Source organism: Dendropsophus ebraccatus, chromosome 11 (genome assembly GCF_027789765.1).
Source record: "Dendropsophus ebraccatus isolate aDenEbr1 chromosome 11, aDenEbr1.pat, whole genome shotgun sequence".
Lineage (NCBI taxonomy): Eukaryota > Metazoa > Chordata > Amphibia > Anura > Hylidae > Dendropsophus > Dendropsophus ebraccatus.
In genome coordinates, this window is record NC_091464.1 from 5,952,221 (window position 1) to 5,969,921 (window position 17,701).

The following is a 17,701-nucleotide window of genomic DNA, read 5'->3' on the forward strand; positions in this document are numbered from 1 at the left end:
TCCACGTGTGACTACTCCCAGCGCGTTTCTTGTTTGTGGAGGGTCGGTGCAGCGACCTCAGAGGAAATATTATCCCACAGAACCGGGTAATTGGAGGTTTTCTATAGAAATTATTTTTCTGGCTTTGTAATAAATAGTATAAGGTAAATGTACAACTTGTTCCACTGGTCAGAAGAATCTCACCTATACGCCGAGGAGGAAGGTATGTCTGTTATATAGCGTGTCTCATAGTAGGTCTCTTATCCTCCTCGGTGCCGCTCCGGCGCTGTGAGTAGTTTGTTCCAATGAGACTGTTAGGAGCGCTGCCTGACCCTATAGCAGCGATCTAAGCCACCCCCAGCTGGCCGCCACCCCTTTCTAATGGTAATGAATGGAGTGGGCCAGGCAGGGGGGGCGGGGGGGATCGGCACTATGGGGGTGGACAGTGCTCAGTGTTAGAATAAGGGCCCTATTACACGGGACGATTATCGTGCAGAAAATTGTTAAATCGCTCGAATTTAAACGATCAAAAAATCGTTCGTATGTCGTTGATCGTTTATTTAGATCTGAACCTAAAATTATCGTTAATCGTTCGCTGTAATTCCATGTTCATTCGCTCAAGTTCCGCGTTTTCACTAAGCGTTCAGTGTAATTGCACATTGTTCATTGTTTTTCTGGGATCAGAAGGAATAAACGATCATAGTAACGATCATAACTAACGATTATCGTTCTGTGTAATATGGTGAACGATTTCAGGTTAACGATAAACTCGTTTGCGATCATTTATCTTTAATCGTTAATCGCTCAGTGTAATAGGACCCTGAGTATCCTTAGATGGCAGATATGAGGGCTTCATCAGCAGCGTGAGGTTATGGGGGGGCTGGCAGATGGGATGCATCCCCTCAGCAGTCGCTCTTAGCTAATGAATATAAAGTATTAGAGACGCTAAGATGACAGGTCGGCTGCAGGCAGGGGGTGCGTGAGCATAATGGAGCAGCTTACCTGTCCCTGTTCCCCCATATCGCTGCCTTACTGCTCATGGACCCCCGCTGGGCTCCTACAACGTCACGACCAGGGCCCGCTCTGTACAATGCTGTGTTCTTACCTGGGAATCGGCTGTAATTCAAAGCTCTGGAAAGCCCCTCTGACTGTTTGCACCAAAAATTAAAAAGGGGCTGCCTTTCAAATCAACTGGTGCCAGAGATTTGTTATTTATTTCTATTAAAAATCTCCAGTCTACCAGTATCAGCTGCTGTATGTCCTGCAGGAACTAGTGTGTGCTCTCTGCTGCCACCTCTGTCCATGTCAGGAACTGTCCAGAGCAGCAGCAAATCCCCATAGAAAACCTCTGCTGCTCTCAAGACTGGAAAGAATACATCACTTCCTGCAGGACATACAGCAGCTGATAAGTACTGGAACACTGGAGATTTTTTTTTTTTTTTTAATAGAAATAAATTACAAATCTCTGCCACTAGTTCATTTAAAAGGAAGGAACATTTGCGAACAATCCCTTTAAGCATTCTCCTGAACCCCTCCGAGCCTTGCACTGCAGTCACACTTGTATAGCAATAACTTTCCTGCCCATGTGACTATATCTAGAAGATTACAGATATCTTAGTGGTATATCCCTATATTGCGGGGCCTGCAGTGTGTATGTCTGTGTGATGCAGGATTATTGGTTATTATTAATTTTTTTACCTCATTCTACTATTTTTTCCTCTTTAGTCTACGATGGAAGTCAGACGGCTCCTCCTGGGTCCTGTTACATGAGGGTGGAGGTATCACTCTATGCACAAGCCTGCCCTGGACCTCTCCAGTCCGACCCCTGCAGATGCAGCCTTCACCTTGACGTGACCAGAACTGTGAGCTACTCCCCCCTGTTATATATGACCACTATCCTCCTGAGCGCCTGGACTGTTCCCCATCCCCATCGCCTGCCCTGGGAATCTCCCCCTCTGCCTGTGGATTCTTGGATCTGCAGCGAGGGCCGTGTGACGGCACAGAACCTCCTGGATGGGACTGGGTGCGCTCTCATTGTGACGGTCACCAATCCCAGTGTTGCATTTATCTGTGAGATTTCTTTCTGCTTTTGCAGTGGGAGATTATACGTGTCTTGTGGATAAAGGATGACCATACTCCTGGCTCTCACCATGGTTGGTTACACCATTATGCCTAATGAATTTTATACTTGTATCATTCCCAGCACCAAGTAGTGTCTTTTGCTTTGCATCTACTATGTGTAAAACTTATCAGTTCTTTTATTTAAAGGGGAAGTTCACCATTTTTTTTCCTTTTTAAATCAACTGGTGTCAGAAAGTTATATAGATTTGTAATTTACTTCTATTAAAAACTCCAGTCTTCCAGTACTTATCAGCTACTGTATGTGGTGTATTCTCTCCAGTCTGACACAGTGCTCTCTGCTGCCACCTTTGCTGCTGCTCTGGACAGTTCCTGACATGGACAGAGGTGGCAGCAGAGAGCACTGTGTCAGACTGGAGAGAATACACCACTTCCTGCAGGACATACAGGAGCTGATAAGTACTAGATTTTTTTTTTTTATTAAAGTAAATTATAAATCTTTGGCACTTTCTTGCACCCGTTGATTTGAACGAAAAGAAAAATGGTGATCAATCCCTTTAAGCCACTCCTCCATTAGCCACTGAGCACTTTCTCCCTGAGTTACTCAAGCGTCCTTTCCGTGGCTTGTGTCTCTTTTTCACTTTTATGCATTGGTGCCTTTGCCGCTGTCACAGCTTACACACCCGCCTGCCCGATCCACATCTCTTTGGAAGCAGTGGTCTCCGGCCCCTTCGCCTGCTCACATGCATGCCTCTATATGTCTGGTGCCAAACGCCAAGGTCCTGCACCTAAACTTGTGTTGCCGCTAACGTTTTTCATGTGTGCTTAGAACGGACCGATTACTGTTGGCTTCTACACCTCCTCTTTCTGGAAGTTTCTATGCATTACACACAGACAGTTACTCTGCACACTTTTTATTTGTATACAGTATTAAAATGGTGAGACATGCACATTGTGTCGCATCTTTATTGATATGTTCTACAGTGTGTGAATGGGAACGCACAGTCCATGGCTCACCTTGTCATACCTTTGTATTGACTTCATTCTTCTCTTCGTAGTGTGGCTTTATACATCTAATTGCCGCAACAATTTCTAGTCTACAGAAGCTTTCAGTCTGTGCGGCTATAGTGCACAGAGATTAAAGGGATATTCCACTCAATCATAACTTGTTCATATGTTGCTGCCCATGGTGAGACTAACAACTCCTTCCCTACTTATTATCTATTCAGTCTCCTTCCCCCAGTTCTCAGCTGCTGCTTTCTGCTGAGGACACAGAGCTTTTCTCTCTGTCTCCCTCTCCTCCCCCCTTCCTTCTGAGGCAGCTGATGTAAACAAGTCCCTGACTGGCTGTATCTGCAACATTGTAGCTTCTCTGTAATGCTGGGAAGGTTAATCTGAGGTCAAGTTGCTAATGAACTTAGTGATTAATCCTTCCAGTAATTACAAAGAAGCTACAATGTTGCAGATGCAGCCGCTCAGGGCCTTATTTACATCAGCTGTCTCAGAAGGGAGGAGGAGACGGAGAAAAAGGCTCACACAGATTTTTGCGTCTTCTGCAGAAATCAGCGGCTGAGAACTGGGGAAAGGAGACTGAGTAGATAATAACAAGTATGGAAGAATTGATAGTCTCACCATGGGCAGCAACATATCAAAAGTTATGTTTGTGTGAAATACCCCTTTTAAAAACCGACAGGTCTCATTTACCCTTCTGTTCTTTGGATCCATTTTATTTCCATCTTTATTCAGTGAAAAAAAAAGTCAATACTTGTAAATGGTTTTGTTCACATTTCCGGTTTAGTATTTTTTCAGTGCACAGCAAGTTCAGAATTTTAGCCCCACCGAAAATTGTGTTTTTGCATTATATATATATATATAAATATAAATTTTTTTATTTTTTTATGTTTAAGGGGTAACACCAGAGAAAATGAGCACAGCTACTTTCTTGCAAAAACAGCACCATGCCTGTCTCCTGGTTGTGAAAAAAATCTATAATACTCATCCAGATTTTCATCCAGAAGTAACCGCTATGGGCCCTAATACATGGCCCCACTCTGCACTATAAATGGGGGGGTCATCATTCATTGGCCGCTCGTCCCCTTTTTTTATGGGTCAAAATGGCCGTTTGCTCATTTTTCTGCTGATCTTTGGGCCTATTACACCGTCTAGTTGTATCAGCCTGTTTAGCCGATAAAGTTCTGAATATCTGCAACCCCCCCCAGACGTCGGGCTGTATGACACATTGCATGCGGCCGCTGCTGCATCGCCCTCATAGCTGCCTATGTCTGGTGCTGCCAGTTACAGATGTGTATTGGTAGAGCTGGTAAACTTGATACCACCTACATGTTTCCTGTACTATCTTTATAGGGATATAAGGGCGCTCAGCATTTTGGGCTCTTGTTACAGATTCCTGTTTCAAAAAATACAAGGAAAATTTCATCGCAAAAACTACAGAGGAATTCAGAAGAGGCCGCAGTCCTTGAGCGTCTCCTTGATAACGATATCAGTCACCGCGTCAAACACAAACTTAACGTTCTGCGTGTCTGTGGCACAGGTCATGTGACCATAGATCTCCTTGACATCTTTCCGCATGTTTAAGTCAAGAAACTGATTCTTGATGTAATTGCCCGCATCTTCATAGGTGTTTGGCCCTGTCGTAAAAAAACGTACGCGGAGAGAGAAAACGTACAGGCGTTACACATTGATTCGGTACTAGACGCCATGTAAACCTAACTGAGATCTGAATATATAGCTGTCACTCACCATCGTAGTCTGGGAAACAGATGCTTAGATGAACTTTCTTGATTTTTTGTTCAAAAAGATCCTTCTTGTTCAGGAAAAGTACTATGGACGTGGCAGCAAAGAATTTATGGTTACAGATGCTGTTAAAGAGATGGAGTGATTCGTGCATCCGGTTCTGTAAGGAAGAGAAATGTTTCCTCTTTACTATGTTTTCTAACTAGATTCCACCAATAATGAGGGGATCTCAAACATTGTAAAGCACGATAATCTGCCATCTGCAGGGTTCATATAATATCTTAGTTAAAGGGGTACTCTGGCAAAAAAAAACATCAAATGAACTGGTGACAGATATTTGTAATTTATTTCTATAAAAAAATATATATATCTCCAGCCTTCCTGTACTTATCAGCTGCTGCATGTTCTGCAGGAAGTGGTGTATTCTCTCCAGTCTGACACAGTGCTCTTTGCTGCCACCTCTGTCCATGTCAGGAACTGTCCAGAGAAGCAGCAAATCCCAATAGAAAACCTCTCCTGCTCTGGAGAGTTCCTGACATGAAATTACAAATCTCTTAGTACAGTGATGTCTATGAGATACAAAGTCTAGACGCTTCACCTACCACTTCTTCATCTTCCACCAGGACCATGTCATATGCACTTAATGCTCCACAGAATATAATGCAAGTGACTCCTTCAAAACAGTGGATCCATTTCTTGCGCTCAGACCTCTGTCCACCCACGTCAAACATTCTGTAAAAGTCACCAGTATTAAAGTGTTAGCTTCTTATAAAGAGGATTTATCAGTGAGATTGGTTTCATACCCCCAGAGTCTGTCAGGGAGGCTGCGGGGGAAGCTGTTGACTATGATCATTCTCCATGTGGCTGACACTACATGTTCCCATGTTCCACTCATCGGCATATCCTAGTGGTACGCCATTCAGGAGTTTGATGAGACAACCCTTTACCTGAGGATGGTATATTTTCCAGTATGTCACTTACCTTCATCCTCTGCGCCATTCCAGTGCAGTTAGTAGTTTGTTCCGCAGTCCAGTAAGACTATTAGGAGCACTGCCCACCCCTATCAATGATCCAGACCACCCCTGGCCAGCCCACTCCATTTTACTATCATAACGGGCGGATCGGAGCTGCTAACAGTCTTACTAGACTGTGGAGCACTTGACTAACTGCAACAGAACAGCACCGAGGATGAAGGTAAGAGACATAGCTTCCTCCTTGGCATCTCCTGCTGATTTTTTTTTTTTAAACATTCTTTATATAATTTTTTCCAGACATAAAATAACAATGTGTATTTGTGCACCAGTCTAACGAAAGCAGGCTGACATAAGATAAATCTCTGACATAGAGAGCGTAAAAAGTAAGAGGTTTGAAAGTTGTAACATCAGGGGGCATCAAAGTGGGGAGTCACTAGTAAGGTGACAAATAAGCATGGCTCTGCTTGGTGTTTGGATAGTTTCCCTTTAAACAGCTAAAACATACGTTGACCTTTTAATGTTACCAGTATATTGTCTGGTAAGTAACAACGTCCGGAGCAGTCCCCTCCAGTCTGGTCTCATCCCGAAACTTACGCTCATTTGTGAGGTAGAACTGAGCCGAAATGCAAAACGGATGGAAATGGGAATGACTTTGCAATAGTGATAGTGGTGGATATTGTTATATAAATCACCGGTTATTATTATTACCTTATAAATTTTTTGTTATTTAGAAAGTAAAATGCACAAACCTGAAGTGTAGGTCCTTAAAGGAGAACTGGGTCTCTATGATCCCTGTGGTTTTCACGCGGGAGCGGAGGACATCTTGTTCATTTGGGAGGTAATTGGGCGCTGTGATCCGGTCCAGCTGATTAAGGTAACTATTATAAAAAGAGTCCGTAGGGTAATAAGCACATCCAAACCCTCTCACAGTCAGGAAGGTATATACACATAGGGGGACATTTATTAAGTCCAGCGTTTTCTGCACCGAGCTTCAAAATCTCCCTGGCGCGCCGACAGTGCAGAGATTTATGTAGAGGAGCACCAGTGTGTGCGCCAAGAAAACCTATACCAACTCTTAGCTGGCGTAGGTTTCCTGATCATTTTTCTGCAAAAAAAATGTTAAATGAAGCGGACCCAGAGTGTGTGCTCCCTGTTTCACCCCCTCCACACCCCCGACCCCCTTGCGGACCGGGCGGAAAATGGCCAGATGCGAATATATTTTCGCAAAGTGGGCATTTGCGAATAAATTTATTTGCATTGGGCCATTTTCCGCCAAAAAATACACCATTTTGGCTTGATAAATCTCCCTCATAGTGCTGACAGGAAAGGATTACAGATTTAAGCTCCTAGCCGTATCAGGACATGGGGTGCACCTATACAGAAATCCCCCCATGTCTCTGCAGACGCTTTTCATGTGGATTTGTCTCCTACAAGTCTCTATAGCACTGAGTGATGTTACACAGGACAATCTAAGGCTACATTGATGATGAGCATTTCCTTCTCTATCATCTGTAGTGCCGCCTTATTGTGCTTTGTAATTTGAGGACCCCTCCAAAAAAGGGGGGGGGGGGTGACATAAAATGATGTCACTAGCTTTCCCAACCAGCCATGGGAGTGCTTGGGTGCTCTCCACAAAATTTTCTGGATGTATGAACAGCACCATGGAAATGAGTGGGTTGCAATGGATTCAGTATTTGCTGATCAGCAAATACAGATGAAAAATACTGATGTGTGAATGCAGCCTAATACTTTGTAACTGAGTAAAAGTGGCGTCACGGGAGGCCTCTCACTGAACACACTGAGGCAGGCAGGATTCTGCAGCGGGGGCTCCGCCATTTTTACTTGTTGAGAACATACCCTAATACTGTAGTGTTCCCACAGTGGCAAGTGATATTTTTACCCCTCTTGTGTGACGTGTTGTGACACTCACTATGGTGCCGAGTCATTCAGCTGGTATTCCGCTGCTCTTTCAAAAGAGGCTTGGACCCCATCATCTTTCCAGAGCTTCTTGATCACATCCACGAGCTCTGGAGGCATTGTGCCCTCCTCAATGGAGTCTGCAAGGTGGCAAAGGAGGCGGCCATCATCCTGTGAGAATAGATACAAATACAAAAATGAGCGCAGAATTTATATATAGAATATATACAAAAATGAGTGCAGCCTTTGTGAGTTCAGTTCTTCCTCTTAGTGAGACCTGTATACATGTTATTGCTCCATTCAGCCAGCAGAGTGTGTCTTACACCTTAGAATGATGACATGGAGGCAGATGGGTGTTTATGCAGAAATAAGATGCATCTTAAGAAAATCACTTAATTCCTTAAGGCCCTATTCCATGGATTGATTATCGGCCGTATTTGGCCGATATCGGCCGCTACGGACTGTCGGCTGATCGTTGCAGTCGCTTGTTTTTCAACATGTTGCAGTTGCAGCTTGCAGTGTGTTAAAGGGGTTATCGGGTGCTAGCAAACTTTCAACATGTTACTGCCATATAAGAAAACATAAACATTATGTACTTACCTCTCCACACTCCCCCAGTGTCTGTAGCCGCTGCTACTTCCAAGGCGAGCTGATCTCTGGAGTGACTGCCCGCTCAGCCCAACCACAGGCCACAGCGCTGTCCCATGTCAGTCATTTATTGGCTGAGCAGGCTGTCACTCCCAAGATTAGCTTGCCTTGGAAGTAGCAGCGGCTACAGTCATTGTGGAACATCAGGGGGACCCCAATAGGTAAGTATAACATGTTTATTATGCTTCCTTAAATGGCAGCAACATGTTTGAAATTTGCTAGGATAACTGCCTTTATTTTCACCAAAATGGTAGGAGGGGAATGGAAAATAAATACTACCATTTATTTTGGTACCGATGTTGCAGCGACATTACGTATCTAATGGACATTCGCGTGTGGGCGGAAATACGCATCCAACATGCACCTGCCTCTCTCTCCTCTCAGAAGTTATCATCCCAAAAAGGGAGAAAGTGCTGCACCAGAAGCTGAACTGGTAGGACTGCTTTTCTGGTCTTCGGGTAACCCCCCCCTCCCCCAAGGGCAACAACTGCAAAGAGTTTGTAGGTTCTCTCTGTGTTTGTGTGGGTTTCCGCCCAAAACATACAGATCTGCCCTGTGAGCCCTAATGGGGTCCCATAACTCACCGCTTTGCTGGAGTCGGCGTAGTCTATACCCAGGGTGGACATAGCACGGATTATGGCAAGTATTGACTGCAGCACGTTGCCATAGATAATGGACTTAAACTCCATGCATTCCTGCTCTGTGTATCCATCTTGGTGAATAATCCTTAATAAAAGGAAAAAAAATATTTTGAATTGTTTTCATATACATGTAAGATTCAAGAAGTCTGCGGTCTATAGGAAGTGTATTTATACGGGATATAGCATTGTCCTTACTTCATTTGCTTCACAATCGTGCTCTTTCCAGACTCTCCAGCACCTGCAAAAAAACAGCATTATTTGTGGGTCAATTATAGGAAAAGAAAGCATGCAAGGCATTGTGGCATATGAATGCTTAGATTACTTAAAGGGGTTGTCCACCGAAAATATTTTTTTTTCAACTCAACTGGTTTCAGAAAGTTATATAGATTTGTAATTTTCTTCTATTTAAAAATCTACTTCTCAACTGCTGTATGTCCTGCAGGAAGTGGTGTATTCTCTCCAGTCTGACACAGTGCTCTCTGCTGCCACCTCTGTCCATGTCAGGAACTGTCCAGAGCAGGAGAGGTTTTCTATGAGGATGTGCTGCTGCTCTGGACAGTATAAATAAATATAAATAAGTACATATATACTTATACTATATAAATCTGATTATAATGATCGGACTGTGCACCATGTAGTGATATACATATAACTCAGACCTTAAAGGGGTTGTCCAGCGAAACACTTTTTCTTTCAAATCAACTGGTGTCAGAAAGTTATATAGATTTGTAATTTACTTCTATTAAAAAATCTCCAGTCTTCCCATACTTATTAGCTGCTGTATGTACTGCAGGAAGTGTTGTTTTATTTTCAGTCTGACACAGTGCTCTCTGCTGCCATCTCTGGCTGAGACAGGAACTGTCCAGAGAAGAAGAGATTATCTATGAGAAGTCATAGAAAACCAAGCCAGAGATGTCAGCAGAGAGCACTGTGTCAGGCTGAAAATAAAACATTTCCTGCATGACATACAGCAGCTAATAGGACTGGAGATGTTTTAATACAAGTAAATTACAGTTCTTTATAACTTTCTGACACCAGTTGATTTGAAAGAAAAACATTTTCGCTGGAGTACCCCTTTAAGCCAAATCATGTTGTTTCTCGCTGTAAAGGCTCCTTATAAGAAGCTTCATACACACCGTATCGCAGTGGATTTTCTGCTGCTGATCCGCAGCTGATCTGATCTAAATAACTGAACACAGCATCAAATCTGCACCATTAAATCTGCTGCGGATCTGGTGTGGGTGAAGGCTCCCTATAAGTGAATGGACTCTTCTGTGTTTGCCAACTTACAAGATACATTACTTAGAGCAGATATAAGAGGGTGTTAGGGATTTTCGTTTGAATGATCGTTATCTCATCCTTGATCGTTCGCAAATCGTCGGGTGTAATAACACGTCGTTTACACCGTTCCCATAGGTTTTGTAGGTGTAATAGCTCGTTCGGAGAGGACAGGATGACAGCAAGAACGATCATTGTTGGTGAACGATTTCAGGTGGTTGTTTGAGATCATTTATCGTTAATTATTGAAAAACGCTTTGTCTAATAGGACCCTAAGTCGTGTTCTGGAAGCTCCGGTCAGACACTACTCAGTAACCTATGGGCCCCCAGGAAAATGATGAAGATATTCACTCAAATGCTTATTGGACATATTCCATTATTGTTGGTGTTCTCCTTTAAAGGGTTATTCAGTGCTACAAAAACATGGCCACTTTTGTCTCCAGATTGGGTGGGGTTTGAAACTCTGTTCCATTGAAGTAAATGGAGCTTAATTGCAAACCACACCTGAACTGGAGACAAGAGTGGGACAAAAGTGACCATGTTTTTGTAGCCCTGGATAATCCCTTTAAGTCTTAGTCCATTCTTTTCATGTGAGGTTGAATCTCTTTTCTATCACTTTTTAGCTCCAGAATGTCAGCCATGCAAAACACAGCTCAGAAACATGGCCATGATTAAGGGTTATACCCGAAATGCGTCGGCGCGATTTTTATCACTTTGATGTTTTTTATTTATGTTTCAATAAATTTTCTACATTTTATAGAGCTGTGGGATCCATTTCCATTTTTTCTATATTACAGCTCAGAAACCCCCATAGGTGATAGATGACATAGTAATGTTATAGTCATGAAAGTAACTCGTACATCCATGCAGCATTTTTGATACTTTGTGATTTGTGGCGCACAGTTCGCCCATCGCCCCTACTAGGTGCTTATAGTTACATAATCTGCTGTTCACTATCTGGGGCTCAAAGTCTAAACCAGCAAACTGCAAACACTTTCAGAGGAAACCAATTCATTGACGTTCATGTTTAATCATTGTGGAGGAGGTTACAGTACTTTTGCTTTTTACGCTATTTTACATGCTATGCCTAGTTTTATATAGCTGCATACACTGTATGCTGATTCCCTGTCTCCTCCACTTTAGAGACCTGTCAGGGTCAGGAAGAACAAGGACGATCCCAAGACCATTGCGGTGGAGGGGATAACCAGCCGATTGGTGGGCTCTAACAGCTGAATGAATGGAGTGGCAGCAGATTACATGGCCCGCACTCCATTCAGCCAAATATTGCTGAGCACTGAGCTTAGTTTAGGATAGCCAGTTGAACCAATGTAATATAGAAATATAAAAATTCTGAAAAAAATTCTGAATAAAGTATCAGGGCCGTGAAGGATTGCTTTCTGAATGATCTGACATGTAATATAAAGGGTTATCTATAGAGATGACCTCAGAAAGCTTGGATACAGCCATAGGCCATAGGCTGTATCCTCCAGGACTCCCTATGGCAGTATCCAATGTCATCATCAGCCACCAGTAATGCCGAGCAATCCTATGTGAGCATGCTCTATATTTATTTATTTTTTCACTTTTTGAGCACCACTGTAAAAAATTCCATTTAAACTCACAGTATGATCTGCTGTTTACTGTGCATAGCAATGTGTACGTCCTCCCACTGAGCTGAGTGCAGACGGACACTCCCATAGTGAAGCTGTGCAGGCGGCAGAACAGCCAATACCTTATGTTTCTTAGGGTAGAAGCTGAGATTCTGCAGAAACAGCAATGTAGCTGAGAAGACTGCAGGAGAAATATTCAGTATACTGTCAGCTGCCAGAAGTGGAAGGAGACTGATTCTACCCAGAAGCTACTGCTCATCAACACAACCAGCCCGAGGGGGCACATGGAAGATAAAGTAGATCTTAAAGGGATTTTTCTATACTGTAAATATTTTCTGCATCATACACATGTGTCCAATCCTTCCTATACATTCTACTATTGTGACTATGGTACATCCAATCCATCCTATATATTCTGCTATTGTGAATATGACGTATCCAATCCTTCCTATATATTCTGCTATTGTGAATATGACGTATCCAATCCTTCCTATATATTCTGCTATTGTGACTGACACGTCCAATCATCTCATTGCATGATATTTAAGATGTATTGCCAGGAGGTCTTAAGTTCTGATGATAAGAGAATGAAGGGTTAAAATGCTGCATTAGGTTGGCTATTTGGATAGAATGAGGTAACATTGGTTGCATCACTTAGACAATACTCTGGAATTACTCATCACGTAATCTCATTATGAAATCTATAATCCAATGCCTTTTAGAATATAATCATTGTACAGTCCCCATTACTGTTATAGTTGACATAGACAGCACTAAAGTCATGGCGCAATATGAGGAATAAGCCCTGCCGGACATGAGCTGAGCTGATTGTTGGAGGCTACGTGATATAAAACTGAAAAGTGTCTTTTGTAAGGGGCCGCAAGTATAATAAATAGAGCTCAACGTTTCATAGACTGATGGCCACTGGTGTGCCCTCACAGCGCTGCAAAAAGAAAAAAAGTTCACACCAGTGTTTGACCCTCCCGCACAATTCCGTTTCTACTTTCCATTTTGATAACCGTGAAGCTGAACAAAGCTGTCAAACCCACCGGACGACCCCCCCCAATATTAATCCAAATGGGTTATTGTGCTTCATTTTCATCAAATCCATCAGTGATCCATTTTTTTGGACCAAAAAAAAAAATGGAACGTGAACGTAAAGTGCATTTTTTTTTTTTACATTAGAGTCAATGATTAGAGATCTGAACAGAAGGTATTACCGTTCACGTCCATTTGCCAGGTTATCGGTCATAATTGTTTTTTTTATGTTTAGAGGATGAGAGAAACCAGGAGGGAGGCCGCAAACGGAGGCCGACTGAAGCAAATGGATGGACACAAGACGGACCTGATAATTTTGCAATCGTTTTTTGTTTATCTGTTCATTAAAGAGGTTCTCCAGCGCTAGAAAAACGTGGCCACTTTCTTCCAGAGACAGCACCGCTCTTGTCTCCAGTTCAGGTGTGGTTTCTAATTAAGCTCCATTTAATTCAATGGAACTGAGTAACAAAATCTGCAGCCAAACTGGAGACAAAAGGGTTGCTGTCTCTGGAAGAAAGCGGCCATCTTTTTCTATTGCTGAAGGACCCCTCCAATATGGACGGATCGGTTGATGAATCAGACAATTGCAGGTGTGAACCTACCTTAAGTTGTCGTACTAATGACACCGGTGATATCTGACCCATCATGTGTCTTGTGCTATTAGTAGATGCCATTAAGCTTTATCATTCCAGCTTCTAGCTTTCTAAATAAGACAACTAATCTGGACCATCTGCAGCCTCTCATTACTCTCCATTCACCAACCACCATAAATGTAGAGTTTCTCACCCAGCAATAGCAGCTTTACGGTTTTTGCATCCATTGCGGCATCTTCTTGAAGCTTTTTCTCCAGCTCTTTAGATCTCTTGGCCAGCTCTTTGTCTTCTGCACTCGCTCCACTTCCCATCTCTGTATCTGCACTCTCGCCGCTCTCGTTCTCCTCCAGTGCCTGGGATAGAGGTATAAGCAGCGTTCCGTCTTGAGCCTCCTTGCCCTCCACGATGTCCTGCAATCTTTTACTGGGTTTCGCAGCCTTGGGTTCTCTATTGCCTTTGCAGATAGTGAAGCGTTGTCCTTGGGAGGGGAATCTCAGCTTTAAATTTCTTATTCTTAAATTCCAGTTTTATAGGATTGGGCGGCTGCTATTGGCTTCTTCTCTCGTGCCCAGAATGTCTCACCTGTCTCTTTCCATAGTTCTTTTAGCCGCTTCCTTTCATACGTTACACATGAACATTTTCCTCTTGATCTTTCAACATGTCTCTCCTTCCACGTCTTCCTCCGTCCTTTCTCTTTCTGCGATTGTTGTAGATGAGCTTCTCGGAATGAAAGATCTCCAGTCATCACCTGACTTAAGAAATCCCATTAGGGTCTCTGAGCTTAAGGATAAAGGGAGGGGGATATTGAAGCTTTGGGGCTTGAAGTTGGGAGCTAAATATTCTTTGGAATAAATATCTTTCGAGTTGGGCCAAAACAATAAGAGACTGTATGAAATATATTTCCCCTTTAAATCGCTTATCTTGAGAGTGGAAACATGTTTAACCTTTTAGACACAAGTATTCCTTGATTCTTTCGAGCATCACAACTTAAGCACATAAGGGTCACGATTAGAAAGTCAGAGATTTAGAGGGTTGCATCATTACCTGCTATTTATAGACAATCCTGAAGTTCTTAGTGAGAGGTGGAGGAGAACACCATATGGTGGATGATGTTATGTTTGCTTACCGACGAGGCTTCATACCTGATTCGAGAACAGTTGAATTCTCTATTCTTTGATGACCATGATTTAGTAAATAGATTTTCTTACCCCCTTTGCCACAAACAGTACCCTGCCCCCCTAACAGTTGTTGCACCGTCCCCAACAACATACTGATTCAATGTGACAGGTACCAACTGCTTCTAATCCCTCAGCTTTGCTGCCAGGATCTCCTGACACTGGAATCAGACGTCCGCATTAAGCTCTTTAAAGTGGAGGATTTCAAAGTTAATCCTGAGTTGCTCTGTCCTTCTATCACTCGGACTTCTGCGCAGTCATCTGCATATACACTATTGCAGGGTCCAGTTTTTACACCCAGGATCAGACTGTTCATTCTGTTAACTGTGGGATTCACAAAGCCTAGGTGTCCCGGCTGGCGAACCGTTATATGTTATTGCTTCATCACATAGCCATTCCCCATGTGTCCGTACACTAGATAGCCATGGCAACAGATTACGGTGCAGCGGCTTGGTTTCACCTTACGGAGCTGTCGCTCCTGAACGGGAATTGCTTTTATGAGCAAGGACATAAGAACATTACTGTTGACCTCGACAAATTACTTCTTTTTTTTAAATACCTTCAAAACAGCCGGGGATTCTTTCAAGTATCCTAAAAGGTTAGAGCTCAGGTTATAGAGGAACACTCATCATGATCGTCATTGCGTATTGTATTGGTTGTTCTACCAGCCAAACACTGGAGTGAAGAGGTGATTAGGATTAATAAGTAAAGGCTTCCGTTAACCCAGTAGTTGTGGTTTTCCAAGATTAGAAAAACGTTTATTTATTTTTTTCCCCCCAAAAAAGATATCACCACTGTTGTCCACGGTTGTGTTTGGTATTTGAGTGAAGACGCGTTGAAGTTAATGTTCAGTTGCAATGCCTCATACAGCCTATAGGTGGTGCTATAAAAAGCCGACTTGCTGTAATTACATTCTCAAATGAGTGATATCTGTGTTAGTGAACTTTATTACTTATTATTTTATTACTTGTCAGATCTTTAATAACTGTTTGCAGATGATTTACACACTATATGATATATTGGTCACTAGTAAGCCGGTTTAACGTCCAGTCACATGACCATGCTATTGGCGTTTACCTTTTGGTTGCGACACATCTTGTATTCTGAACACGTGTTTATCTCACTTCTCTCCTTCCCTGAAGTATGGGATATTATGCAGTGTGTCGAAGTTGAGTTTCCCTAAGGTTGAGCAGATGATGGACCCTCTATTGTATTTATATAAGTTTGTTAATATGTACTTGTTTCAAGGTGTATTATAGAGAGGAGTTACAGTAGAGATGTGCCATGGCCTGGGGTGTTGGTACAGGTGTTGTGTGCAGCTGGTGGGCTCTGGTGTCTTGGCGGCCAGGAGTGGTAGTACCCACCCCCAGACACACGGGCACCGGACCTTTGGTAGAACAATGTGACGGTGCAGGTGTGGTGCAATGGATGACAGAGTCCCAACTTAAACAGTGCTTAAACTTTACTGGAAGAATACTGTTGACAAGTGCTAGCACAAAAATACTTGGTAATACTTCTTTAAGTGTGGGGTAGTACGAGTTCTAGGCCTTTGTCCTTAGGCTAAGCTCCCTGAGTTGACGAGTGTATGTAAGATGCCTTGGCGCTTTAGCTTCTTTGCCTCACTGGGGATCAGTCCCTCTGCCTCTCCATTAGGGGTGACTGTCCTGGTTGTAGAATCCACGGCATACACAAGGGTTGTCCTGTTGTCTGGTTACTACACCTCTAGGGTTCAGCCCTGCATACTATCTATCTCAGCATACAGAAGACATGTAGTCTCTGTCCAGGCCCCTGTCCTAAGCCAAGCCCGCTTAGTCACTGCAACAGGAACCTGTTGGCTTGTGTCCTATCCACTCTCTACAGAACCTGAAACTACACCCCTAACTTATATAGGGTAGTGTGACAGGAAAAGGTGTACAGGGTGTCTGCTCCAAAAGATCATCATATATAGAAAACATCCCATATAAAACATAACTAAACCGGTTTGTACTGCAGCTGTGCACAGGAGGAGTGAGACACCTAGTGGCTGGAGTGGAATACACAACTACCAGCACTTGATGTGACACCTGAGAGAGTTACTTTACTTGCGTGGTATAAAACGTAAAGAACCACCTGTGGTGGCATACTACAGATGGGTCACCATAGATATACACATAGACCACAATCAGGGAGTTAGGTGACAGCACCACTATCTGCCTCCTTAGTGTATTGCAGCAGCTAACAGAAACCTCTAGAAAGTGGGTGGAGCTATGCTAATGAGCTCCCTTTAAAAAGGCAGTTGTGTGAGGAATGGTGTGAGGCAGTTGTGTGAGGAATGGTGTGAGGCAATTGTGTGAGGAATGGTGTAAGGCATTTGTGTGAGGAATGGTGTGAGGCAGTTGTGTGAGGAATAGTGTAAGGCATGTGTGAGGAATGGTGTGAGGCAGTTGTGTGTGGAATAGTTTAAGGCATTTGTGAGGAATGGTGTGAGGCAGTTGTGTGAGGCAGTTGTGTGAGGAATGGTGTGAGGCAGTTGTGTGAGGAATGGTGTGAGGCAGTTGTGTGAGGAATGGTGTGAGGCAGTTGTGTGAGGAATGGTGTGAGGCAATTGTGTGAGGAATGGTGTAAGGCATTTGTGTGAGGAATGGTGTGAGGCAGTTGTGTGAGGAATAGTGTAAGGCATTTGTGAGGAATGGTGTGAGGCAGTTGTGTGAGGAATGGTGTGAGGCAGTTGTGTGTGGAATAGTTTAAGGCATTTGTGAGGAATGGTGTGAGGCAGTTGTGTGAGGAATGGTGTGAGGCAGTTGTGTGAGGAATGGTGTGAGGCAGTTGTGTGAGGAATGGTGTGAGGCAGTTGTGTGAGGAATGGTGTAAGGCATTTGTGTGAGGAATGGTGTGAGGCAGTTGTGTGAGGAATAGTGTAAGGCATTTGTGAGGAATGGTGTGAGGCAGTTGTGTGAGGAATGGTGTGAGGCAGTTGTGTGTGGAATAGTTTAAGGCATTTGTGAGGAATGGTGTGAGGCAGTTGTGTGAGGAATG

General features: G+C 43.3%; 2 protein-coding genes across 2 annotated transcripts in view; one reads left to right on the forward strand and one right to left on the reverse strand.

The window, feature by feature from the left end:
• The window catches only part of GNAI3 (G protein subunit alpha i3), a 51,174-nt gene extending 48,154 nt beyond the window's left edge, over positions 1-3,020 (forward strand). Inside the window, exon 9 of the mRNA XM_069946172.1 lies at positions 1,705-3,020. The gene's annotated coding sequence lies outside the window, so the exon portion shown is untranslated. The remainder of the gene's footprint in view (positions 1-1,704) is intronic.
• Positions 3,021-3,746: 726 nt separating this feature from the next.
• On the reverse strand, positions 3,747-14,028 carry GNAT2 (G protein subunit alpha transducin 2). Its single transcript, XM_069945933.1, has 8 exons — positions 13,705-14,028; positions 9,188-9,230; positions 8,936-9,077; positions 7,717-7,874; positions 6,536-6,664; positions 5,415-5,544; positions 4,819-4,972; positions 3,747-4,706 (listed from the first exon to the last, which is right to left on the reverse strand). Exons 1-8 carry the CDS (start codon positions 13,820-13,822, stop codon positions 4,516-4,518), a joined length of 1,065 nt encoding a protein of 354 aa, XP_069802034.1. The 5' UTR covers positions 13,823-14,028; the 3' UTR covers positions 3,747-4,515.
• Between the last annotated feature and the right edge of the window lie 3,673 nt (positions 14,029-17,701).